We start from the raw sequence: 27,958 nt of genomic DNA on the forward strand, positions 1-27,958 counted from the left end.
AGCGCATGCACCACAACAAAAGATTCCTTGTGCCGCAACTAAGACCCGATGCAGCCAAATAAATATTAAAAACAAAAAAACAAAAACAGGCATACAGGATATACCTCAAGCCAGAGTGCCTTCCATTACCAAATTTTTACATTATTGGCCAGATAACGAGTGTTTGGTTTTTTCACAGAGGAACATCTTGCCATACCTGGAAACCTTTTATGTAGGTGTTGGAGCTGACATTTCTCTTTTTTGTTTTCCTGCTTAACATGACAGCATAAAAATTTCCCTTTATTAGTAGAAATACGTTTAGAAATCTTTTTTTTTTTAATCAGTCATCAATTTTATACACATCACTTTATACATGTCAATCCCAATCGCCCAATTCAGCACACCACCATCCCCACCCCACCGCAGTTTTCCCCCCTTGGTGTCCATACGTTTGTTCTCTACATCTGTGTCTCAACTTCTGCCCTGCAACCTGGTTCATCTGTACCATTTTTCTAGGTTCCTAGAAATCTTAAGTGAAGTATAACATACATGCAGTAAAGCACTCATATTGTAAGTGTACAGCTCAAATAATTTTCATCAACTGAACACTACTGTGTAATCAGCAAGCAAATCAATGAACAGAGCATGACCTGGCCCTGGAAGCTTCCCTTCTCCTCCCCATCTAGTCACCATCCTGACTTCTAACAAAATAGATTTTTTTTTGCTTGTTTAGCTACAAATCCTTATAAACCCAATCCCCCCGCCCCTCCCTCACCAAAGGTAGAGTTTTATTGTCTTTTTTGTAAGGTTTTATTATATAGTCATTATAAACAACAAATAACTATAATAAAGTCCCTAAGCAGCATTGCATAAGGATATAAAGAAGAAAGTCAAGATCACAAGATTATCACATAATTAACCACTGTGAACATTTAGTTTGTGTGTGTCCATGTCCTTCATGTTTTTCTATTGAGTATATAAAATTTTAACTTTTTATTGAAGTATAACATAATAATATACATACAATAAAGGGCACTATCCTTTTTTTTTTAAATTTAATTTTATTTTTGGTCATGCCATGTGGCTTGCAGGATCTTAGTTCCCCGACCCAGGGATCGAACCCTCACCCTCGGCAGTGAAAGTGTGGAGTCCTAACCACTGGACCACCAGAGAATTCCCAAGGGCACTGTCCTTAAGTGTGCAGTTGAATGGATTTTAACATAAGTATAGACCCATGAAACTCATATGGTTGATCCCTAACTTATCTTAGTTGTTTGTAAATTACTGCAATTATAAACGAGACGAACATCTTTGTGAATTAAACTGAGTTTTCATAGTATTTATTTTCTACAAATAAATTTCTGCAAGAAATTATCAAGCTAAAATTATAACAATAGCTAGATTTGATGTGCACCGTTTCATTTCATCGTCATGACAACCCACCGAGGTAGGGACAGCTGCCGTGCCCGGTTTATACGGGAAGGACAGCTTGGGCCTGACTTACTGCAATTGCTCTCCTACGACTCTCATCCTTTGACTGCAGCTTCTGTCCTCCTCCTGCTCTCTCCCTCCTCCTTATCTGTGTCCCTCATCTCGACCCCAGATCAAGGAGCTGCAGCTGGTGCTGGCCGAAGCACATGACAGCCTCCGGGGCCTGCAAGAGCAGCTCTCCCAAGAGCGGCAGCTGCGGAAGGAGGAGGCTGAAAACTTCAACCAGAAAATGGTGCAGGTGGGTGGTGCCCAGGGCTCTCCTGCACCTACTGCAACCTGTCTTCCCTGAACCAAACCTTAGCGGCCCATGGGTCTTCAGAGGCAGGAATGTCAGGGGAAACCTGTGTCTTCTCGCCCCATGCTGCACTGGTGCTTATGCATTAGCTGTGCTGGGCTGGAATCCTGGGCTTGTCGTTGACTGTCTGTGTGACCTCAAGGCCATTCTGTCTCCTCTCTGGGCTTCAGTTTCCCATCTATGAAATATTGCCCCGTCAGAGTTGAAAATCTGTATTAGAAAGGCCGTAGGCCTGGCTGGTAATCAAGATGGTAGCTCTGCTAGTAGAAAGCATTTATTAAGCCCTTACTGTATGTCAGGGCACTTGCCACACATCATGTCCTTTAATCCTCATGTTTTCCCCTGTGAAGTGTGTCCCCATTTTACAGGTGGGGAAACTGATGTCCAGAGTGCTGAAGTGCTTTGCCCAGGGTTGCACTTGCAGGGCAAGGTGGGCATGGGATTCTTTTTGTTTGTTTGTTTTTAATATTTTTTTGTTATTTATTTTATTTATTTGGCTGTGCCAGGTCTTAGTTGCAACACGCAAGATCTTCACTGCGGCATACAGGATCTTTAGTTGCAGCATGCAAACTCTTAGTTGTGGCATGCATGCGGGGTCTAGTTCCCCGACCAGGGATCGAACCTGGGGCCCCCTGCATTGGGAGCGTGGAGTCTTACCCACTGGACCACCAGGGAAGTCCCTGGGGCTGGGATTCTAATCCAGGTTATTGGCTCCCTCTGAGCCATTACACCGCGTTGCTTACTAAGGTATTAATGCTGTCAGCCTTCTTCACCCCGAGCATGCCCTTTGCTCTGCACGTGGGTCACCCCTCCCTGCCATCATTGCTCACCCTCCCAGGTGCCTCAATGAATGTGAGAGTTCATGTGAAACATTGGTTCCCGGTATGGGCTCATTAGATGATGTCATGGTTTTTATAATCAGACAGAGCCGGATTCAGATCCCAGCTCTTTCACTGATTGTTACTGTGATTGCTGCTGTTTTTTATGAGTCTTTCTCCCCTGGAGTAGCAGAAGGCACTGTTTATTTCAACACAATGAACTGCTAGTGGCGGAATCACTGTCAGGGGTCACCACCAGGCACCGCCTGAAATTTCCTCTCGGCCCTTGTGTGAGGCCTGGAATGGGGTGAGTTAGGGTCCCCTAGACAGCTGGGGTAGCTCACGCTCTTGTCCCCCTTGCAGCTGAAGGAGGACCAGCAGAGGGCACTCCTGCGGCGGGAGTTTGAGCTGCAGAGTCTGAGCCTGCAGCGGAGGCTGGAGCAGAAATTCTGGAGCCAGGAGAAGAACATGTTGGTTCAGGAGTCCCAGCAGTTCAAGCACAACTTCCTCCTGCTGTTCATGAAGCTCAGGTGGTTCCTCAAGCGCTGGCGGCAGGGCAAGGTTTTGCCCAGCGAGGGGGATGACTTCCTTGAGGTATGGGTCCCCTGGGACTGGGACTGGGGTGGGGTGGGGTAGAGGAGAGAGGACAGGAGGGACATAGCCCTGGGGCTCAGATACGAGGCATCAGCTTGCAGCTTCCATCCTTGCATTCATTCATTCATTCCTTCAGCATCGGTTTGTTGAGAACCAGCTCTTTACTGGGTGCTGTGGCAGATGCCGGGGAGACCGTGGTGAAGACGACAGACTCAGTCCTGGCCTCCCCAGGAAGAAGTCTGCTTGGGGGACAGTAGGTCTTTAACACCTCTGCGGTATTTGTTGGTTTCCCTTTTTAACAAAGCTGAGTCTCGAGCTGGCAATAGGATATAGATGCCTTTAATGATCTGGTTTCGTTGTTTTTGCATTATATGCAAATATAGTATATATTAATGTTTTTTACTCTTTTAAGGTACAATTTATATACAGTAAGGTGCACACATCTTAAGTGTACGGCTGATGAAGTTTTATAGTATACACCCTGCAGATACATAGTATAGCATCACCCAGATCACAATGAGCACATTTGCAGTGCTCCAGAAGGCTCCCGGGTGCCACAGGTGATATGCCCACCCCAGCAGTCAGCACTATTCTGACTTCTTACACCATGGATTAATCTTGCCTATTCTAGAACTTCATACAAGTGCATGTAGTCTTTTGTGTCTGGCTTTTGCTTAATATGATTCTTTGAGATTCATCCACATTTTACCTATAAAAGTAGTTGATTCTTTATTGCTGCTTATTTTTCACTTATGAATATACCTATTTTATTTTTAATGTTACCTTTGACAATGATAATGGACACTGGCTTTCCATTTTTAGTAATGTCAACTTCCTTTTTTAGATATGTTTATTTAACTAGAAAGGGTAGGTTGACTTAAAAGCATTACTGATAGTACAGGTAGTATTTGGGTGTGGCAGGAAACATGACGAGTGGAGCTTTGGGAATGTGTGAAGCTTGGGAAGGACTCACGTGGCCCATTTGTCCCTCAGCCTGTGCAGGACCCTTTGTCATCAAATCCCCTTCCTCCTGTCATGATCAGCACACTGACATTGCTAGGAGAAGGGGGCATGTAAGGACGTCATACCTCAGTCACACCCACCTGAGTTGGCACTGCTCACCTTGGCCTTGGCCTTGGCCTTTTAGGTACAGGTACCTCTGCCCTAGCCCAGGCTTGGCCCTTCTCTGGTTCAAACTACTCATTTCAGAGCCAATGGGGACCAGTGGCAGTCCCCATGTACCCCTGTCAGCGGTCCCCCAGAGTAGCCTGAATGTCCCAGGAGCAGGGGATGGTGGTTAGACCTGAATCTGTAGCAGGAGTTTCCTCCCCGACCCCCAGTGGGGCTCATAGGCCGCCTGCCTCCTCCCCAAGGGCCTCTAGAGAGAGTTGCTGACCATCTTTAGATGAACACACTCCCTGCTGCCCTCTCCCAGGAATGTCTGACATGAAGGCACCCCTATGAGAAGCACCTGGAAAGCCCAGCATGGCTGCCCCACGAGCATCACTCTTTGTGACACCTGGGGACTCTATTTGAAGCCGCTGTCTGCTTTAGGACTGTCCCTCCTGTTTGGAAGTCCCACACAAGCCTCTGGATGAAGCCCAGTTTGTTTTTTTTTAATAACTTTTTTAAAATTTATTTTTTTATATTATAGTAAAATATATTGTACAAAACATAAATTTTACCATTTTAACCATTTTTAAGTTTACAGTTCACTGGCATTAAGTACATTCACATTGTTGTGTAACCATCACCACTGTCCATCTCCAGAACTCTTCATCTTGTAAAACTGAAACTCTTACCCATTCACTCCTTATTCCCCCCTCCGCCTGCCCTGGCAACCACTGTTCTCCTCTCTGCTTATATGAGTTTGACTTCATTAGATTCCACATGTAAGTGAGATCTTGTAGTATTTCTCTTTCTGTCTCTGGCTTATTTTGCTTAGCATAATGTCTTCCAGGTTCATCCATGTCCATGTTGTCGCAAATGGCAGGATTTCCTTCTTTTTTAAGACTGAATAATATTTCCTTGTATGTATATATCACATTTTCTTTACCCGTTCATTCATAGACACACACTTAGGTTGTTTCCATATTTTGGCTACTGTGAATAATGCCACAATGAACATAGAGAGATCCAGATTTCATTTCCTTTGGATATATACCCACAAGTGGGATTGCTAGAGCGTATGGGAGATCTATTTTTAATTTTGGGGGAAACTTCTATACTGTTTTCCATAGCTGAAGCCCACTTTTGGCTGCTAGGGAAGATGTCCCCCTCAACCCCCCAAAAAAATTAATTGCCTTCAGGCCACGTAGCCTGATTTTAAATCAGGTTGTCTCAGGCAAACTCTCCATATTTGGTGAAAATCTTTCTAGCCATTTCAACGTACTGGGATAACAGAGAGAAACAGAAACTTACTTTAGGAAAAAAATAAGGTGTAACCATAGAAAATAAAATAATATACATGCCTATAATAAATAGAAATATACATACTTACTGAGATAGACGTGATAAGAAACATAACCACCCACACTGTAAAAAATACATATATATATAGATATAATGATATAAAGCCCATGTGTATAAAATACATATAAACAAGTACATAATAAAATACAGATAACCATATAAATAACAAACTTGATGTACATTCATACTTTTAAAGAATATGTGTGTCCACACATGTAGAATTAAAACTATATATATGAATGGTAACCCTCATATATTGAGTATTTATAGTGTCCTGGCACTGTGATAAATGCTCTGTTTGGATAATTGCATTTCACTTTTACACATGCCCTATGATGTGGAAACAATTATTATCCCCATTCTACTGCAGATAAAGATCTTTGATTCCTTGTCCTCAATTCTGAAATCCAGAAGCTCTGAGAACTGTGGTTTGTTGGGTCTAACTCAGTTGGAAAAAATTGACCTGACATTCATTTGGCAGCAAAACCTTTATTTACCCCATTTCCTGTTAGTACTCACATGTTTGAAGGGGAAATATTGGTGTCCACAAGCATAGGGTATCTCACCAGACGGGGCTGTTTTACAATATACAGTGTAGGTATCATATTATCTTTCTAAATCCCGATTAATTCTGAATTCCAAGCACACCCAGCCCAAAGAATTTCAGGGAAAGAACTGTGCACATATACAGATAATCAAAAGTCAGTATGTTTAGATACTGGTGACCAGGGAGGGAACTGGGTATTTATTCACACAGGCCCTGCTCCACCCCACATATTTCCAGCCTCAGTGCCTGCCCTGAACCCCAGAAACCCTTCTTCATTTGATTTCACCACACTCTCTTGGTTTTCCTTCCACCTCACTGGTTGCTCCTTCTCAGTCTCCTTGGCTGGACCCTCCTTTTCTCCCTGAACTGACCCCTTAACGTAATAGTCCCGAGGGCTCAGCCCTCAGGCCGCGTCTCTCCTTGACCTTCACCTGCCTCCTTGGGGAGCTTGTCCAGGCACTTGGCTTACATGGCCTTTCTTGCACATTGCGAATCTATCTAGATTCTACAGAATCTGACCCAGCTGCACTGCCTACCCCCTCACCACCCCCATCTGAGCCATCACCACTTCTCGCCTGGATAATCACCGTAGCCTCCTAACTGGTCTCCCTGCCTCTGCCCTTGCACCCTTCCACCGAGCATCTTCTATTCAAAGCAGGGAGGTACCAGGCCACGTGTACTCCACGTGGATGGTGCCCCCTGGTGTTGTGCAGTATGGAGCTCTGTTGCTACCCTATAAAGTATCTCAACAAAGCAGCTAGAGTGATCTCGTAAAACTGAAAGTCAGGCCAGTGTCACTCCTCAGCACAATCCTCCCCTGGCTCCCATGGCACCCAGAGTAGAAGCCGAAGTCCCTACAAAGCCTGTTCAGCCAGCCTTGGTCCCCGTACCTCTCACTTCCTCCCTGGCTCTCTTCCTCTTCTTCAAATAGATGTGTTCCCATCTCAGGGTCTTTGCATTTGCTGTGACCTTAACCTGGAATTCTCAACCTGCACGTATTCACATGGCTTATTCTTTTACCTCCTTCAGGATTTTGCCCAAATAGCACCTTCTCTCTAAGGCCGTCCTTGACCACCCAGTGCAGCACATCCTGGCTCCTTTCCCAGCTCTCTTTTTCTCCATAGCACTTATTATTATGGAACATTCCATATATTTAATGATGTTTCATGTATCAATATTTCACATATTTGTTTGTTTTCCTGCTACTGGAATGGAAGCTCAAGGGGACCAGGGCTTCTGTCTGTCTTGCTCACTGATGTATTCCCAGCTCTGAACACAGGGCCTGGTGCGTGGTAGGTGTTCAATAAATATTTGTCAAATGAATGAATGAATGAAGTGAATAGTGAATGAGCACCCACTTCTTCTGCTTCACTCCCATCATGAACTAGACCCTGGTCTCCTGGGCTGGCTCTGGACTCCTGCCCAGAATCCATCAGCAGCAAACCCCTCCGCTCCCAGGAAGGGTCCCTTCTGCCCACCCAAGCCTCTGGTTGCCCTTATCTATAATTATGAGGGTGCCTTGTGGCCCTTTATTCCAACCACAGTGCCTACCTTGATAACATAGCTATTTCTGAGTAGCTCTCAGGGATGCCTCATGGTCCTTGGGGCAGAAGAGATGGTGTGGGGGGCAGAAGGGTCTGACTCTCCAGCTGTGCTCCTTGACCTGGATGGTGCCCAGGGCTCAAAGTTAAAATCTGGGAAATCAGTACCCAGCTGGGGTACTTTTGGTCCATAAACCCCCATTCTTTATTCCTGCCTGGCTGTGCAGCCCACTTTCTATCTGGGCCACTAGCCTGTATCCCCTCCCCCTGAGGGTCAGACCCCAGGCGTGATGCCCTCCTACCCGCTATTGAGTGTGGTTTTTAAAAAACAGGTAAATAGCATGAAGGAGCTGTACCTGCTAATGGAGGAAGAGGAATTAAACGCCCAGCATTCTGATAACAAGACCTGCACGGGGGACAGCTGGACCCAAAACACGGTGCGTTCTCAGCCCATTTCCAGTCCTGTCCTGTCCATTTGTTCCTTTGTCTGTTTAGTGATCACATCTTGCTGCTTTCTGACCCCAGTCCTACACCAGGCACTGGAGCGGCAGAAGGTTATTGCTTGGTCACTGGCCCCAGATGCTCAGTACTATGGGGTATGTAAGTCACCCCAGGGCAGTGACAGAGGGTCAGATGATGGACCGTGGGGTCTCAGGTGAGAGAGCAGTTAATTCTGTTTAGAGTATAAAGGATGGTATTACAGAGAAGGGGTCATAGGTGGTGGGTTTCGAAGGATGAATAGGAGCTTGCCTAATAGAGAATAGGGAAATGGCCATTCTGTACCAAGAGAACTGTATATACAGAGATGTGGCAAGGTATTCTGAGTCTGGCTGCAGCTTGGGATGTGCATAGTGGGGGTAAGGACATCAGGCTAGAGTGAGTTGTATGAAGAAGGGCCTTGTGGCCTAGGATCAGGAACCATCAAATCAAGCCACGGGGTAGTATAGAGCAGTAGGGTCAGGCTCCCACAGTAAGCTGGGTTACAGGTGGGAAGCAGGTCATGGGCCCAGGAGAGAAGACTGGGTCCAAGTCGGGCAGTCAGGGAGCTTCCGTGGTTCAGACTCCCCATCTGGCCTACGGTGGGTCAGAGAAGGCAGATCTTGGGCAAGGAGAAAGACGGAGGCCTAGATGCTGCAGAGCCTCAGAGAAGCCAGGGCCCAGCTCAGATTTAGGTTGAATAATTGCTGTAACTACAGAATTTTGTGTTTTTGTGAGACTGGGGCATGTGTCAGTCTAAGAGGTGGCCAGGGCTGGGCTTGTTATGCCTGTTTTACGGGGAGATGACCCGAAGAGGTCCTGGGACTTGCCTGAGGCCTGGTAGAGTCCCAGGCTGGACTCTGGATGAGTTCCCAGCCCAGCCTCTCCTCCTTGCCGCTCCGAAAGCTCCTGACCCAGGCCTTGCCCCCATCTGCAGCCCAATGAGTACATCAAGACACTCGCCGACATGAAGGTGACGCTGAAGGAGCTATGCTGGCTGCTTCGGGATGAACGCCGTGGTCTGACTGAGCTTCAGCAACAGTTTGCCAAGGCCAAGGCCACCTGGGAGACAGAGCGGGCAGAGCTCAAGAGCCATACTTCCCTGGTGAGTCTCCCACCTGTCAGAGACATCCCCCTCCTTGTTCCCCTCTGTGCCAAGGCCTCAGCTGTCAGACTGGGGAGGAGGATGCCCAAACCATGCTTCTAGAAGCATAGGAACCCCTTCACTTACCTTGTGGCCCAGAGAGGGCAAGAGACTTGCCTAGAGTCACACAGCAAGGGTACCAGAAACAGTGGGAGCTGAAGGTCCCTGGGCTAGGGAAGGCAGGTGAGGGACTGGCAAAGGAGCCGTGGGGACATCACAGGCGCCTCCGCCGCACCATGAGCTCACAGGTGGGGCCGGAACACTTAAATGCCTGTCTGCACCTGGTGACATCCTTCATCCTCACACCCACACTTCTGCTGCCTGCTGTCCTCATAAGGATCCCCTTAAGCCCCTGCTACCTGACTCTGTTCTGCTCCCTCCACCCAAACTGGGGGACTCCCCTCCTTACAACCCAGATGATCAAAGGAGCCTTAACCAGGAGTCCTGGATATTTGGTCTCTGCTGTGTGCCTGGAGGCAAGGTGCTGCCCCCCACTCTGGCCTGAGAAGTGAGAGGATGGGCTTCCTCCCACTCGGAGAGAAAGCTCTCACCACCCCAACCCCTACCCCACGCCAGAACTCTGCGGGGCCCAGCTCCCTCCCCTCTGCCCCTGCTGCAGTCTGCCTTCCCAGGCATCACGGGCCCCTCAGAGGTGGGTACACTGATTATCTTTGTTGGGCAAGTGACAGAACAGGCACAGAGGAGTTAAGTTTCTTTCCCAAGGTCACCCAGCTAGTCAGTGGCAGACCTGACCCTCACTCCCCAAACCTCTGCCCTTCCGTCTCCTCATGACCGTGATCCCACCTTCTTCCCAATTCTCAGACTTCTGGCTTCCTGGTGCCACCATTCTCTCCTCCCAACCCTCCCTGCTGATCTCACAGCTCCCGCCCCACCTGCACCTTCCACAGTGTCCCCTGCTCCCACTGCCCCCCCAACCCCAGGCATTCCAGGTGTCCCTCCCTCCATGGGAATCTGACCACAGCTTGGGGGTGTGGGGTACATTGATTCTATAGATTGCACGTTTCCCTCCTGCCCCCCAAGATTTGGGCCAAGACAGCCATCACGCTCAGGTGATTCCTGCCCACATTCTTTATGTGACTGTGCATGTCCCCCACTAACCGTAAACCCTGGTAAACATGGGTAAGTGTTGATGAAATATCCTGAGAAGCAATAACTAGGAACCTCTGCCATTCTGTAGCTATGTGACCAGGGACAGATAACCTCTGTGAACCTCTTCCTCCTCTGTAAAATATCGAAAATGGTGGTTATCTTGCTGAGTTTTCTTGAGGGCACAGATAATGCCTGAAAAGCCCTTAGCACGGAGCTTGGTGTGTAGAAGCTGTGCTACACAAGCTTTGCCTGTGAGAAAAGTTTAGTTCTAACTGAGGAGGTCAGTGAAGGTTCCTGGGTGAGGGGTCCTGTGAGGAGAGCACTCTCCCCCCTGCCCCCTGCTGATGCCCGGGGAGGGACGAGGGAGGGCAGAGAGGAGGGGCCTCCTGGTGCCAGCCACCCAGGTTGCTCTTCTTTCCGCAGATGGAGCTGAAGGCTGGGAAGGGGGCTGGAGATCGGATGGGGCCCGACTGGAAGGCAGCCCTGCAGAGGGAGCGGGAGGAGCAGCAGCAGCTCCTGGCTGAGTCCTACAGTGCAGTCATGGAGCTGACGCGGCAGCTACGGATCAGTGAGCACAACTGGGGCCAGGAGAAGCTGCAGCTGGTGGAGCGGCTTCAGGGGGAGAAGCAGCAGGCGGAGCAGCAGGTAAAGGAGCTGCAGAATCGCCTGAGCCAGGTGAGGTCTGTCCCAGCCCAAGACGGCTTAAGCCACAAGGGGGAAGTTGCTATAGGCGCAGACCAGGGGGAAGACTCCTTCAGGTAGAGATGGATCTGTGTGCTCAGAGGCTGCAGTAGGGACCAGGTCTTCCTCTCTGCCAGTCTCACAGGCTTGCTTTCCGCTGTGTTTTATTCTGAAGCAAGCCGTTCTCAAAGATGGCCTCTGTTAGTGTTGTATTCATAGCCTCACAGCTTAGCAGTTTCAGTGGAAAGAGAGTTTTCCTTTTCCACAAGGCTCTGATCTGCCAGGTATGAGTCACGTGCCCACACCTAGAACCTGCCAAAACCTCGGAACCAAGAGGTTTCCCGTGAAAATTAGAGTCCTCTGACCAAAAGGGGGAAATAGGAAAAACAATCATTGACCATTACAGCCCCACTACAGTTAACATGCACCTAGCTTATCAAGCTGCTATGCTCCACTGTGACTTTTTCCTTTGTTTATTTTTTATTTCAATTGTATAAGTCAGGACTTCATCTTTATATAAGACTCAGATATTACAAAAGCATACTCCAACCCACTCACTCCCTTTCTTGCTGTTTAAATTTACATTCAGAGATTTTAAAAAATCACTAATTGAATGCTAATGTACATATTATTTACACTTTGCCTCTTTCATAGAGAGCTATTCATGACAGAATGCAGAGGCCACTCTCATTCAGTTTAATTGCTGCTTAGCATACCTAGGTGGCGATACCACTTTGATGTCATTCAGCTGCTGCTTAGCTGATGTAGCTGTTGCAGGCGTTGTAGTGTGAATTAACATGGTAATAACAACTATTACTGTGCTTGATATAATGACACTTATAAGGATGCCTGTAAGTGGTTGGTTTCATGATCATTTGTCAAACCCACTCCGTTGGTTCAGAGCTGCTGCCCCCTGGGAAGGTGGCTCTGAGTCCATGATCTGGGTCATCTGGGCTGCAGAGTGGAGCCTGGGGAATGGCCCTGCACAGAACAGGGCCCTGCTCACCATCTTTGCCTGCACATGACCATCTTCTTTACTCTTGCCCAGCTGCAGAAGGCTGCTGACCCTTGGGTCCTGAAGCACTCAGATCTGGAGAAGCAGGACAACAGCTGGAAAGAGGTGAGTGGGGTGGCAGGCCGCCCATGTGCTGTGCTCCTGGCTACACTGGAAAGTCTCTCACTTGTGGGGAATGTGACAAGGAGGATGCTAATCCTGTCCCACAGGTCACACACCCTCACCCCCTTGGGCTCCTCAATCCTGAGGTCTCTACTTCATGGCTCCAGCCTTGAGACCTGTAAAGAGCCCCCTGTTAGCTCCATCCTTCCATGCCTGGGACAAAGGCTAGGTGTTTCTCTGTGTTTCAGTTGTGCCTTTCTCAAAAGCAGAGCCTCCAAAGAGCTGTGTGATCCTGGGCAAGTCACTCTCCCTCTCTGGGCCCCAGTTGCCTCATTGGTAAAATGAGAATCACGTTCTCTGCCTTAGCCCAGCCCTGGTTGTGGAGATCAATCAGTGAAGTTTGCTTCTAAGCCTCAGGTGCACTGTCCGTATAGCCACACACCGAGTAACCAAACAGTGAACATATGGGCCCTTGCTCATGACAGCCTGAGGAAGCAATAAAGGCCAATTCTGGGGAACTGAAGCAGGAAAGGCTTTCATTAGGGGCTCAAGAGGGCTGGTGATGCAGGGTCAGAAAACTGGTGCAGGTCTCTGAACCAGGGTGGGGCAAACCCCAAGCAGGACCTCAGGTCACTGCTTTCACCTTCAGCTGAGCAGCGACTACTGGGTGCTTTGTTGCTGCCACTACATTCAGAATAAGTTCTAAATAGAGTCTCTTTCCTTGGATTCTCTCTTGGACCACTGATTGGCCATGCCTGGATCAAATACCTATGTGTGTGTGGAGAGGGGGTAGGTGCACTGTAGCCAGAAACTGACCAATGAGCATTCTAGATCAGTGCTGACGTCACTCCTGCTCTACAAGAGGAGACTCATGCGTGGGGCTCGGGGCCAGCTCCCACACTGACCCCCTGTTACCTTCCCTCTATGTGCTAGTGGCCAGACTGACCCTTTCCTGTCTCTCTTCCATGGCAGACACACAGTGAGAAGATCCACAACAAGGAGGCTGTTTCTGAAGCTGAGCTTGGGGGAACCGGCTTAAAGAGGTGCTAGCAGCCCCTCCCCATGCTCCACTCTGCAGCCCCTCCCCCTGCTCTGCCCCCCCAGCCCCACCCTGCAGGCTGCCCTGCCCCTTTGCCTCCCTTCTCTTCCTCTGCCACTGCACCTCAGCTGAATTGGGAGAACACTGGGATATGGTTTCTAAAGATTTTTTTTTTTTTGATGTGGACCATTTTTTTAGTCTTTACTGAATTTGTTACAATAGTGCTTTTTGTTACAATAGTGTTACAATAGTGCTTCTGTTTTATGTTTTGGTTTTTTGGCCCGGAGGCATGTGGGATCTTAGCTCCTCCACCAGGGATTGAACCCGAACCCCCTGCATTGGAAGGTGAAGTCTTAACCACTGGACCGCCAGGGAAGTCCCCTGGGGTATGGTTTTTATGGAACCCAAGCCACTTAGGAGCTGGGAAAGTTTGAGTGATGGCAATTGTAGCCTGTGCTTTTTTTGATTCTGGGCGTGGAACACTGGGGCCCCAGAATATCCTAGCTGAGAAAGCAACTGTTTAGCTCCTCTTGGGGTTCTTCCTGTCCCTGGAGTTGGGAGAGTCCAGCCGGACATCTATTCTTGGGACTAGTGAGCAGCAACCTCTGGGCCCAGCCCTGTGCTACAGCCAGGAAGACCCCTAGGGCTATCAGGACCATGTCTCCACCATTAGGAAACCATTATGAAAAGATTCAGGGTAACAGAACCTCCCAGGGGCCATGCGAGTAGCGTGAAGCCAGGTGGGCCCCGGGATAGGAGGGTGGCTCTGGAGTCCATAGTGCGGGATTTGAATTCCAGCACTGTCATTTCTAGCTCTGTGCCCTTGGGCTGTACTTCCCATTTCTACCTACTGGGATAACAGGAACTGCCCCCTAGAGTTGTCGGAGGACTGAATGGTCTGACGTGTGCAATGTTGTCACGTATGCCCGGCACTTACAGTCATCAGGCAGCACACGTGCCAGGTCTGGGCTGGAGATTAAATGGCGTCCTAGATTGGGTTCCCTCAAAAGTAAACCTTGAGGCAAGGATTTGAGTGCAAATGGTATATTTGGGAGGGGATTCCAGGAAAAGCGTGGAAGTGAGACAGGGAAGGGAAGGCACCATGAAGGAGGTGTTATCAACCGGGATACACGTGGGCAACTGGAGCTCAGCTTCACAGCACCTCTGGGAGCCAGAGCAGAACATGAGTTCTCCCACCTGCGGGCAGGGAGGCTGGTACCAAGCCACCAAACCCCACTCACTGTTTGTTGAGGGCTGTGTCTAGGGCCATAAACTATGTGAATTTCTAGCTTCCTGTGGGTGGAGGCCAAGTGTGCTCCTGCAGACAGAAAAAAGCCCTCCGGTGGAGAATGGCAGGTGCTCAGAGATGCAGTGTTGAGTGTGTAGGTGTGAGTGTGGAGGGGACGAGGGGCAGGGCACCTACAGCGCCTTCCGCAAGAGGTGAGCAGGACCGTCATGGTCCGTCTCCCCACTGCCCCACCGCCCCCTGCCCGTGAAGTGCACGGACCAGGGAGGAAGACCAGAGTACCTGCTTCCGCGTGAGGCATCTTCCACTAACTCTGCCCTTTCTCCCCTGCTCTTCCCAGGACCAAATCGGTTTCCTCCATGTCAGAGTTTGAAAGTTTGCTGGACTGTTCCCCCTACCTCGCAGGGGAAGCCGCCCGGGGCAAGAAGCTGCCCAACAGCCCTGCCTTTGCCTTTGTGGGCCCCCAGCCAGTGGACCCGGAGAAGGCTGCCCCGGAACAGCCAGGGCTCTCGCCACGTGACTGCAACCGCCTGGGTGCCCTGGGCTGCCAGGAGCCGGCGGGGAGGCAGATGCAGCGCAGCTACACGGCTCCCGACAAGACGGGCATCCGCGTCTACTACAGCCCCCCAGTGGCCCGGCGCCTGGGCGTCCCCGTGGTCCATGACAGGGAGGGCAAGATCATCATCGAGCCAGGCTTCCTCTTCACCACAGCCAAGCCCAAAGAGTCGGCCGAGGCGGACGGGCTGGCGGAAAGCTCCTACAGCCGCTGGCTCTGCAACTTCTCCCGGCAGCGCCTGGACGGGGGCTCCGGGGGCGGCCCCTCGGCGGCCGGGCCCGGCTTCCCAGCGGCCCTGCACGACTTTGAGATGTCGGGCAACATGAGCGACGACATGAAGGAGATCACCAACTGTGTGCGCCAGGCCATGCGCTCGGGCTCGCTGGAGCGGAAGGTGAAGAGCACGTCCAGCCAGACGGTGGGCCTGGCCAGCGTGGGCACGCAGACCACCCGCACAGTCAGCGTGGGCCTGCAGACCGACCCGCCCCGCAGCAGCCTGCATGGCAAGAGCTGGTCGCCCCGCAGCTCCTCGCTGGTGTCCGTGCGCAGCAAGCAGATCTCCTCCTCCCTGGACAAGGTGCACTCGCGCATCGAGCGGCCGTGCTGCTCGCCCAAGTACGGCTCGCCCAAGCTCCAGAGGCGGTCTGTGTCCAAGCTGGACGGGGCCAAGGACCGCAGCCTGTGGAACCTGCATCAGGGCAAGCAGAACGGCTCGGCCTGGGCCCGCTCCACCACCACGCGACAGCCCCGTGCTGAGGAACATCAACGATGGGCTGTCCAGCCTATTCAGCGTGGTGGAGCACTCGGGGAGCACCGAGTCCGTCTGGAAACTGGGCGTGTCCGAGGCCCGGGCCAAGCCCGAGCCTCCCAAGTATGGCATCGTGCAGGAGTTCTTCCGCAACGTGTGTGGCCGGGCGCCAAGCCCCACGTCCGTACCCGGGGAGGAGGGCGCCAAGAAGCTGGAGCCCATCTCCCCCGCCAGCTACCACCAGCCGGAGGGCATGGCCAGGATCCTGAACAAGAAGGCAGCCAAGTCAGGCGGCAGCGAGGAGGCCAGGCTTTGCATGCTCCCCCAGATGGGGAAGGATGGGGTCCCTCGTGACGGAGATGGAGCCACGGTCCTTCCCAATGAGGTAGGTGGGTGGGGTCTGCCCTTTTTCTTGGCAGGTGAGATTGGCTTATAAGGTCCCACTCTTGGTTTTCAAACTCAGGCATGTGGTTTGTGTATTTCTAAAGGTCCTTGTGCTGCTCTGGGATGGGGGTTGGAAGGCCCCAGACCTGGAACAGCAGACCTGATGGACACACAGTCTGAATACAAGAGACTGGTGAGCATGGTGGCATACCCACCTGCTTTGCCACCACACCCCAGAGATTGCCAGCATCCCCTCCAGGGAAGAGGCATGCTCACTGCCCTCCTGCTGCCCAGTGGTGTGCGGGAGCCACCTCCTTTGGTTCATGAGAGCCAATCGTGTACATCTCTGTGTTTAGTGATGTCACCTTAGTACCTTGAGGTCGGCCACCAGGGGAGGATTTACTCCGTGAAAATTAGAAGTGCTGCATGGGAGGATTTACTCCGTGAAAATTGGAAATGCTGCAGATCAGGGCTTCTCCTCTTACTCCTGGGAAACTAGTCATTAAACATGTACCAGCACACCACTGCCCTCACCCCACCAAGACTCTATCCCTAAGTGCTTCCATTTCCTCTGAGACTCTTTTGCTGCTCACTCCACTCCTGATACCAATTTCAGATTTAGTTAGGGATTATGTGCATGTTAGTAAAACAGCGCATGTAAGTTAGCTTTGCAGAAAGGGAAATTGCAGAGGATCTCATGGAACCCAAGGGCAGGGACCCAAAGGCCCCAGTGGCTGCTCTGTCTCCCTCTCCTCTCTCTTGAGCTTCATTTTCTCTGATGTCCTCTTCCTCCCTCTGTCTCTGTTGTATTTGAATATGGTCCAGGTGGGCTCTGCCTACTCTGCTTTTATAACATCTTCCAGTTCCAGCACCTGAGGGAGACTGACTCAAATCCCTGTGTCCCCATTCCACATTTCAGGAAGAAACTGACTAGTGTAACTTGAGTCCAGTGTAACCCCTTGGTCCAGTCAGCTGTGGTCAGGGGTGGTATCATGGTCTGCAGTGCACGGAGTGAAGGAGGGTTGTAGGTGGGGGCACAGAGAGGTGGCATGGGCTGGGATTGACCCATGTGATTTGTACATATTGTATGTTTAGCTGGTTTCTAGTTTTTCCCTATTTATACGTAATGCTGTGGTGAACATCTTGATACAAAAGCATTTTTCCATATTGCAGATTATTTCCTTACATTTGAGTTGCAGAAATGGGATTCCAGAATAAAAGACTGTAAATTGTTAAAGGTATTTGATAAGTGTTGCTAAATTGTCTTTCCAAAGACTTTGTTTAATTTCTAGAACCCCCAGGAGTGTATGGTGAGTGCCTTACTTCCCTATACTCTCTGGCTGCATTTAAAAAAAAAAAAAAAACCTTTTAAATATTCATTCCTCTTTTTTTAACTTAAGAAAACCCTTTTTGAGGTTAATATACATACTGAGCATATTGTAAGAATCTGGCTTATTGACTTCTCTCAAACTGAACACACCCATTGTATTAGAGTTCTCCAGAGAAACAAAACTAATAGGCTTTGTGGTTATGCGTGTGTATGTGTATGTGTGTGTATATGTATATATATATATAGAGGGAGAGAGAGAGAGTTTTATTATATTGTAAGCTGAAGACCCAGGAAAGCCAATGGTTTAGTTCCTGTCTGTGTCCAAAAGTCTGAGAACCAGAAGAGCCAACAGTATAGCTCCAGTACAGCATATGTAGCTGATGTAGTTCCGATCTAAAGGTCATCAGGAAGGAAGAATTCTTTCTTACTCAGGGAGAGTCAGCCTTTGTGGTCTGTTCAGTACATTGACTGATTGGATGAGGCCCACCCACATTAGAGAGAGCCATCTGCTTTACTCAATCTACTGGTTTAAATGTTACTGTCTTCCAAAAGCATCCTTGCAGAGGCACCCAGGATAATATTTGACCAAATATCTGGACCTGTGGCCCAGTCAAGCTGACACATGAAATTAATCATCACACCCACATAACCACACCTACATCAAGAAACAGAGGTACAAAGCTGGCCGTATTTTGAATGTTGGTTTCATAGTTGATCCAAATGTTTTTCAGTATGTAAAATGTGCTTATTACCTGTTGACCCAGTAGTTCTCCTAGGAATGTAGCCTATGGAAATATTCACAGAGGTAGATACGTGTGTAAGGAAATGTATTGCATTATTAATAAAAATTGCTAAGATTTATTGAATACTTAATAGGCACTATCAAATGCTTCACATATACCTGATGTGACCCTCACAACAACTTTGACAAAGGTATCACGTCCCTCATCTTAGAGCAGGAAAAATCAAGGCTCAAAGAGGTTAAATAACTTATCCAAGTTCACACAGCTGGTAGACAGTTGGGCTGGGATTTGAACTAAGCAATTGAGTTTTACAGCAGCACTTTTTTTTTTTTCAAAGTACAGTTGCTGTACAATATTATATGTTACAAGTGTGTAATATAGTGATTCATAATTTTTAAAGGATATAGTTCATTTATGGTTACTATAAAGTATTGGCTATATTCCCTGTGCTGTAAAATATAACCTTGTACAATAGCTTATTTTATACTTGATAGTCTGTACCTCTTAATCCCCTACCTCTATATTGCCCCTCCCCCCTTCCCTCTCCCCACTGGTAACCACTAGTTTGTTCTCTATATACGTGGGTCTGCTTCTTTTTTGTTATATTCATGAGTTTGTTGTAATTTTTAGATTCCACATACAAATGATATCATACAGTATTTGTCTTTCTCTAACTTATTTCACTTAGCATAATGCCCTCCAAGTCTATCCATGTTACTGCAATCTCATTCTTTTTTTTGTTGTGTTTTGTTTTGTTTTTAAAATTTTTTTTTAATCAGTCATCAGTTTTATACACATCACTTTATATATGTCAATCCCAATCGCCCAATTCAGCACACTCATTCTTTTTTTATAGCTGAGTAGTATTCTATTGTAGATATATACCACATCTTCTTTATCCATTCATCTGTTGATGGACACTTAGGTTTTGGCAATTGTAAATAATGTACTGCAGCACTTTTAACCATTATCCCTGTGTGTTGGTAATAGTAAAAAAAAAAATTAGAAACTACCTAATATCCACATAAAAAATGCATTGGATAAATAAATCAAGCTATTTCCATTCAGTGGAATAGCATATGGCCATTAAAAAGAAGGAGATCTGGACATACATGACAAAAAAAGTGTTCATGTTTTGCAATTACAAAATAAGCTGTAGGGGTTGAAATCATTTGGGTAAATGCATGTGTGTGCAATGTTTTGAGAATTTATCTTTCATGGACAATGTCTACTTTCTTCTCTGTATATTCCAGAATTTATTACCTTCTGGAAGGTTGTTTATAAGCATTCATTACTGCTCTAATGGGAGAAAATAATTTTTAAAAATTGGTCCAGAGAGGGGCTACAGCCCCTGGGAACTGGTCCCTGGGCACAGCTGAGTCCAGATTCCTTGCCTGGCCACCCAGTCCCTGGGTGGGCAGTGCCTCCTGGCTCCTCCCGACTTCTTCCTCCCTCCTCCCAGGATGCCGTGTGTGACTGTAGCGCCCAGTCTCTCGCCTCCTGCTTCGCCCGGCCATCCCGCTCTGCCGTCCGCCACTCTCCTTCCAAGTGCAGGCTGCACCCTTCAGAGTGCGCCTGGGGTGGGGAGGAGAGGGCAGCCCCCCCCAGCGAGTGACAGAGCAGCCGAGCTCCCCACCTCAACCAGCCCAGTCCCTGGACAGCCAAAGGGAACCCGCGGAGAGGAGACGAGGTGAGGGGCCCGCGCCCCCTGCATCTCTCGCCCAGGAGGGACAGCAGCTGCACCACCGCCGCAGAAGAGCTTTCCCATCCAGGTAAAGCGGGGCCTCCTGCTGACTGCTGGGTGGCGATCTCTGACTTCCCAGGGGAAGGCAGCGAGTGGGAGAAAGACCAAAACTGGGCTTCAGAAGCATCTCCAGAGAGATCCCGTGGGAGCTGATCCGTTGGGAGCTGATCCCTGGGTCATAAGGGAGAGCCTTGCCTGGTTCTAGCCACACCCACTTCTCAGAGGAGCCAAGGAAAGGATACACTTCCGGCCATGCCCCTCAGGGAAAAGGGCTCACAGAGACGTTCCCTGCCAACCACATCCCTCTTCATGGGGAGGAAACACCAATGAGAAGAACAGGCTTTGCTCTAGGGCTCAACTTGGGGTTCTTGGTGGAGCTGAAATGGGCATCACCCCGTCCATTTTTTCCCTCCACCGCCTCCTCCTCCCAGCCCTGCTGCTCTGGATTGCTGTGGCTCTAGGGGATATGATAGGGCAGTAACCAGGGTCAAGTATCTGCTTGGAATCCTGGAGCCCTGGATCTCCCTGCCCGTAGCTTGGATGCAGCAAGGACTAGAAGACGAGGGGCTCAGGGTAGGGGAGCCACTGGAACTGCCTTTCTTGCCAAGGTGACGTGGGGGGCCCCAACCTTCCCAGGAGACTCCTTGAGGACAGAAATAGGTAAAGTCCATCTCAAGACCTGGTGCACAGATAAATAAATGCCTAATTGCCCACTGCCTTGATCGCTGGGGTCTCTTTCCCTGGCACCCTGGAGGGGCACCACATCTCCACTGTGTTTACATCCTGCAGCTGGTGGAGGGCAAAGACGTTCCCAGTAAGAGACTCCCAGATGGCCAGGTCAGGCCGAGGAGCATTCTGAGAGGCCAGTGCCCCAGGACATGGCAATAGACTGGGGCCTGGAAACACATTTCTTGCCTAGGTTGTTTATTTGAATTTTTCTTACTATAAATATTTAAGGTGGTTTTACTTTATTTTAATAATTTAACTTACCCCAAAGCCCCTAAGGTAATTTATTGGAGGTTGATACATGTACTCTCGCCACTGGGACAATGCAAGGCTTTAAGACGATGGACAGGCGCAGGGTCCCCTGTGTGGATGAGGCAACTCAGCAGCCGAGCTCTGGTCTCCAGGTCAGCTTTGGAGGGCCCCCCAGCAAAGCTGGAGCCCTGCAGCCTGCTCCCCCAAAACTGCTGACCCTTTGGCCTCAGAGCACCACTTTACACTCAATACCCGGTACTTGCCCAACCCCCAGCCGTGAGTCTGTAAATGCTCACAGACAGGGTGGAGGGCTGGACCACTTCCTAAACATTCTCCATTTTCTTTCTCATTTTCCTCCCTCCCTCTGACACCTTTTTTGTTTCAATGAGTCAAACACGGATTACTAAGGCTTTATCAAGAGCATGGAGATCTCTCCAAGTTCCCCAAGTGAGAACTCGCAGGAAAACAGGACTGAACTTCGAGAATGTTGTTTATTGCAGCTTTGCACATGGATCTGAGAGTGTCTGCCAGCCTGCCTCAGTTCACACCAGCCTGCCAGCTTTTTCACCAGCCTCTCTCCTTAGCCTTATGGGCTCTCCTGGCTCGCCTCCCAGCCCCAACTCCACTGCCCACCCTTCCCCATGTCCCATGTGAGCTGCCTGAGCCATCGGATGGATTGCACCTTGGCTCATTGCAGTGTGGTGATGGGGGAGGTGTACTCAGATGGCCTACCCCTTGGTGCCAGTGAACCCCTTTTGTTTACACACATGCCCACACATCTGCCTGTTACAGGCTAGGGGCTCAGAGTGGAAACACCAGGATAAAGTGGCTTATCTGTGAATTTGCCATCAGGAAGACCAAAAGCCAGCAGCTTGGCTAATTTGCCCCCAGGACTCAGAAGATGCCTCTGCGCTCCCACCCACCAGCTCCCGGTCTTGCCCTTTCTGGGGCACCTGGACCAGTTACCCAAATTCCTTCATCGCCATTCCCTATCAGCAGAACTTGGGGTTACGTTAGTGCAAGCAGCCACTTCCTCATGCTATAGTGACCTGTGTGGGCAGAGCAGGCAGGCTGATGGAGCCATGGGCCAATCCCCTCTAGGATGCCACTGCTCCCACTCAAGAGGTCAGGGGTCCCCTCCAAGGTTATCTCCAAGTGAGGGGATTCACACAAGGCCACAAGCCACCAGAGGCCTCTGGCACTTCCCAGAGCTGCAGAGGGCCAGGGAGGCTGTGCTTCTAGCCTTGGGGAGAAATCCTCGTGAGACCTGAACCCTGCGGACCGCTCAGCCTTACCGTCGTTCTCACCCAAGATTGTCCTTGCATTCTCATTGTCTTAGAGCCTGGCCACCCAGCCCTCAGCCGGTGTCAGAGACCCCAGATCTTGGTTTTCAATAAAGTCCCAGTTTCTGCTTCCTGCATGCCACTGTGCAAGGTCACTCATCCCTGTTCCTACAGAAGCCTCTGGACGTGGGGCTTGATGGGGTTGAAAATGTTACGTGTAAATATTGGTTTGGTTTGATTTTTAGCATTTTAATTAGTAACGGTTGTGTTTTCTTTTTTGGGGTGGGGGGTTGGTTTGTAAAAACTCTCTACTCTTTTGGAATGTAATTTCTAAGTTTGTTTCTTCAAATGCCTTTTTAAGTCTTGGTAACATTCCCAAAGCAGAAAACTGCCTGGCCCTCTGTGGGGACTCCCCTGGAGCATTGGGTCCCAGGAAGGAACACTGCCCTTTCCCCCTTTCTTCCCCTTCCTGCTACCCCTTACCTTTTTACTCCTAGCAGCTTCTTCTTCCTTCTCTTCCTCCTCCTCCTCTAGCCTTCTTTTTCCTTTCCCCATCTCTATTCTCTGCAGCCAAAGTCCCAAGGAACCCTGGGGTCCTAATTCCCTACAGACCCCTAGGCTTGGATCCATTGTGTTGGCACCAGTTGGTTGAGGGGAAATGGGAGACCAGTTGGCATGGTTGACCCCAAACTGGACGATCTTGTGTTTCCTCTGTCTGACCTCTTCCCAGAGCCAAATTAAACCCTCCTGGGGGCAATGATGTCTGTATTTGAAATGAAAGTCGAACCGCTTTGGCGCATCAGTGCCCTGCATGCACAAAGCATCAGTATCCAAGTCCCTGTCACCCTGGCAGCCCTTCCCCGCCCCCTGCTAATTCTTTCCCCACCAAAGGCTGACCAATTTTAAAAACTCCTCCAAGAGGTCTTGCTCAAAACGGCCCCGCCCCTTGGTCTCCCCAGGGACGCCCTTCTACCAGCTGCTCTCCCAGGTGACAAAGTTGAGGGCCCAAGACTTGACCCTCTTACACCCTAATTGCCACATGGCTCCCTCTTGCCTGCCCCCATGCACCTTTCATGGTTTCGTCACCCGGCCTGTTCTCCTCTTGCCCATCCAACTTCCAGGCCCTTCCTCCCTCTCCTCTCCCATCTAGAATGGGGTCCTCCCCACCCCAGCTTTGCCAGCCTTCCAGCCCCACCAGCATCACCCCCCCCCACCCCGTACACCCCTCCTAGAGCACGTTGCTATTTAGAAATTGCTTCCCCATGCCACATCTCCTTCAGACTTCTAAGGGCCAACTCTGGAAGGCAACTTTGGCAGGATAGGGGTTAGTGCTCCCATTTTACAGATGAGGAAACTGAAGTGCAGGTCTCATCCCTGAGTCATCTAACTGGGAAGTCATCAAGTTTAGACTAGAGCCTGGGTCTACTGGATCCCCCAACCCAACTCTGTCCTGCTTGCTGTGTCAACCCACTGCCCCACTGGGGGCTTTGTGTGGGTATAGGACACCAAGAATATGCCACTGCCCAACCCAGACATAAAACCAGTCCACTCTGAATCACTGGACCCGTGTGTCCCAGAGGGTGGTGTGGTGACCCCCTGCATCAGAATCCTCTTAGGGCATGTCCAAAATGCAGCTTCCTGGGACCCGCCTCAGCCTCTGGGCCAGGAATCCGCGTATCTAACAAATTCCCAGGGAGATCCTGAGTACCAGTGGCCACACCATTGAGGTTCACAGCCCTGACCGTTAGGCCATCTATTCTTAACCAGATAACCATGATGTTATATCTTATAAAGAGCACTGAGCTGGTAATTAGGGGACCTGGTCCTCAAGCCAGCTCTGATTTGGGTTAATTATGCTGAGAATTTCCAAAAAGCACTGGAGGCAATTTACAATCTTAGTCATAAGGATCAGTAAGACAACAGAAAAAAAGAAAGTCAGGAACTTTCTTGGCGGTCCAGTGGTTAAGACTCTGTGCTTCCACTGCAGCGGTTACAGGTTCGATCCCTGGTTGGGGAACTAAGATCCCGAATGCCTCCCGGCGCAGCCAAAAAAAAAAGAGTCAAAAAGCAAGAGGAATTATCATTCCCCAAATCTATCTGACGTGATTCCCATAATCCTGCAATTAAATTTTACTCTTGAGTTTCCTGGCAGCCACAGTAAAAAGGGAAGCACATCACGGTAAAAAGGGAAGCATGTCATCATCCAGTCATGGGATGTAACCATAGTTGCCCCAGGAGACAAACTCTTCTGCTGCTAATTTCGAGCATGTGTCCTTCCTTCAAAGTCCACTAAGCTGGTTGCAGTGTGAACCTAAGATGCAAAGATGGTTTCCAGGTCACTATTTTTAAGATAATAACAAACGGCCACCAACTTGAACGACCTTGGCCCCGGAGCATGTGGCTAGTCTGTACCTCAGTTCCTCCAGCTATAAAGTTGGAGAATGTCCTTGCATGGCTGTGCTGAGGACCAAATACAGTACTGTGCCTGTGAATGCGCCTGGGAAAGCATAAGGTTCTACACCCATGGAAAGTGGTCTGATCACACTCATTGTTCCCACACCAGCCTCCTGGTGCCCTGGCCCTAGGGATGATACACCCCTCACTAGTCTTAGTGAATAGAAAGAAAAATAAAATGGACCTACCCCCTCACTTTTTAAAAAATTGTGGCAAAACATACATAAGACATAGCCATTTTTAAGTGGCTTTAAATACGTTCACAATGTTGTATTGATACACTCTCCACTTCCAGAACTTTTTATCACCCCAAACTGAAACTCTATACCCACCAAACAATAACTCCCCATCCCTCCCCCCCAGCCCCTGTAACCTCTGTTCTACTCTCTGTCTCTATGAATTTGCCTAGTCTAAGCACCTCATATAAGTGGAATCATACATACAGTGTTTGTCCTTTTGTGTCGAACCCCCTCACTTTTTTGGATGAGGAATCAGGCCCAGAGAAGGGAGAGAGTGGCTCACCCAAGGTCAGACAGCAGGTTAAAGGCAGAATCAGGACCAGAACCCAGGCTTCCTGACTCCCATCAGGTTCTGCATCCCCAGTGGTGAGTGAGACACCCCCCACCTACCATTCCGTGGTCTTGGTTGAACCCCTTCCTCTCTCTGGGCTCAGTCTGTTCACTCCCCACTGCCCACCCATACTCTCTTTTATCATCTTCCTCCAAAGCTTCCCCTCCTCCTGCTTCCTCTTCTCCAGCTGATTACCACCAGCAGACTGAGTGGCCCTGACCCATGGCCAGGTTTTCCTCTTCTGAGCACCAGGCTTCCTGGTAGCACCCATCCCTCAGCCCTCCCAGAACGGCTTCCCCAGCTCCACTCGTCTCCCGTGGATTTCCCTGTAACCTCAGCAAACCCCTCCCTGTCCCCTCAGCCTCACATACCCATCCTCCCGTGTCTGTGGTCTCCCAACTCCAGATGTTTGCTTGCAGATCTGGTTGTATTCCCTGGGTTCTGTTTTATTTTGTGTTTCCTCACACCGAAGGGGGAGCCTTTCCCCAGTGCCTCAGGCTGGGCTTGGCCCCAGTGACCACACCCCCAAGCCCAGAAAGACATCCCCCCATCCCACCCTTGAGCCCCATTTTCTTCTGTCCACGGCCTCCCGGCAAGACCCCAACACTTTCCACTGGGAACTGGGGGGGGAGCTTGGATCCCCCATTTTGGCCTCCTCTATCCTGCCCAGCCCCACATGGCCTTGTTTGGAAAGTAGATACAGCCTGGCTTGGGTTCTTCTCTCCCTGGCCATCCGTCCATCTGTCTGTCCATTTGACATCCCCCATACTCTCCACTCTCCCCTGGACCTCACGGCCTCTGGAACAGCTTGCCCTGGCAGAACCTGTAGCCCACCCTGGCAAAACCTGTAGCCCACCCTGGCACTACCCCTTACCCCTCCCAACAGTGTTTGCAAAGTCCACAGACCCAAGAACGGAAGGGGACTGGTGACATGATGCTGGGCCTGAGTCCCCTGCCCAGGGCTCTTCCCCACCCCTCCTGCACTCTTCTTGGACCCTACCTTGTGTATCCCATCAGCCCTACTCCACTCCCTTCCTGCCCTTCACTAGCCCCCTGGACCCCAGGGTCTAAGGAAAGGAGCTTTGGTTTCCCCTAAGTATCCTTGAAGGGCCGAAGTCGTCAGGGCCTGGCCACCTTGTCACTCTCCATTCTGATACCACTCAAACTGCTCCCATGAAAAGGAACCTCAGCCAGGAGTCTGGAGACCTGGCCCAGGAGACGTCTTAACTTCTCTGTGTTTGGCTGGTTGTATGATTTTATAATAAGCACGAGGATGATCCTTAGGGCCCCAGAGCACCCCTCACGTTTTGGAGTCCTGCATCACCATCCTGTGTCCGCTGGGCCCCGGCATCCTGGCTCCTCTCAGCTCCGCCACTGATGTCTGTGCCTTAGTTTACTTCTCCGCACAGGGGCGCTCACCACAAGTCTGTTCCCAGCAGCTTCCCAGATATTTTGGTGCCTCTAAGGCAGGGCCTTGCCAGCTGTTGCCCAGCTCCCTGGCACTGTCTTGGGGCACCAGGTTGCTGAGGATGAGATGCCTGGAGGTTCTCAAAGAAGCAGAAGCATCACCTGGGCACTTGATAGACATGCAAAGTATTGGGCCCACTCAAGACCTACGGAACAGAACCTTGGGGGACGGGGGATGGCCAGCAAGCTGGGGTTTAACAAGCCCTCCAGGTGATTCTGATATACACAGGAGTTTGCCACCTGCTGATCTAGACCAGCAAATAGTGTGGCCTGGTGAGGGACTGAGGCTGGCCCTGACCAGGAACAGGAAACACCAATCTCATCTGGACTCCTGAGAGATTGCGAACCCTCCCTGCTCCTACCCAAAGCAAAACAAAACTATGTTCTCCTCTTCCTGGAAACTGGGGGGCTGGGAGAAGGCATACATTTTTCCTTTCCCTGCCCCTGGCTTGTTTCCAGTTCTACCCACTTCTCCTACTTGTCTGGGTTTTACAAAAGATTGTGTAGGGTTGTGCCAGCCAGGCAGCAGGTGGGCGTCCTGGTGGGGGTGGGGGCGGGAGACAAAAGACCCTGACCGTTTATCCCTTGGGAACCTCACCATAGGCTTATGGCCTCTCTTCAAATGGAAAGAAACAACTCCTCAAAGAAAGACTCCTAAATCCCCAGCGAGCTCCTCTTCCTCCTTCTCTCACCTCTAGGGAGACCTTGTAGACAGTGCCAAAAAACAGCTCCAACCCCCAGCAGCTGGGGAAGAGAGCCAGAAGCTGTCCCTCCTCCTCATCCTGGTCCCCCTCCCCAAACCCCGCCAATACTGTGAAGCCCCCTTCCTGACCATCCTGGTTTCCTGGTGTGGACCCTGCAGCTGTGGGCCCTAAGGGTTCCCCAGGGAAAGGCCTTTGGGAGGGAAGGGACTAAGGGCATCCTTGGGCCAAACTGTCCACCTCTCCTGTCCGCTGTTTCTCCTCCCCACTCCTGTCTTCAAAAGGCTCTTTCCCAGGATGGATTGGGTGCTAGGACAACCATGGTCCAATCCGCCAGCTCTCCTTGCCCCCGTGTCTTATTTCAGACATGAGAATAACTGTACAGTGTAAACTTACAAAGCGTTTTTAATGGTTGTAGATTGGAAATAAAGTATGTCATATGAACAGTT

The 27,958-nt window shown here is 50.0% G+C and overlaps 1 protein-coding gene across 1 annotated transcript in view; it reads left to right on the forward strand.

The window, feature by feature from the left end:
* Positions 1-27,958, forward strand: part of MTCL2 (microtubule crosslinking factor 2) — a 71,917-nt gene extending 43,959 nt beyond the window's left edge. The window contains 10 exon segments of the mRNA XM_082430022.1: positions 1,583-1,708; positions 2,947-3,177; positions 8,070-8,174; positions 9,152-9,319; positions 10,892-11,143; positions 12,198-12,269; positions 13,239-13,309; positions 14,892-15,842; positions 15,844-16,240; positions 19,775-27,958. Of these exon segments, the coding sequence (XP_082286148.1) occupies positions 1,583-1,708; positions 2,947-3,177; positions 8,070-8,174; positions 9,152-9,319; positions 10,892-11,143; positions 12,198-12,269; positions 13,239-13,309; positions 14,892-15,842; positions 15,844-16,240; positions 19,775-19,927 (2,526 nt within the window). The 3' untranslated portion in view covers positions 19,928-27,958.

This window comes from Balaenoptera physalus, assembly GCF_965194825.1.
Source record: "Balaenoptera physalus genome assembly, chromosome: 16".
Lineage (NCBI taxonomy): Eukaryota > Metazoa > Chordata > Mammalia > Artiodactyla > Balaenopteridae > Balaenoptera > Balaenoptera physalus.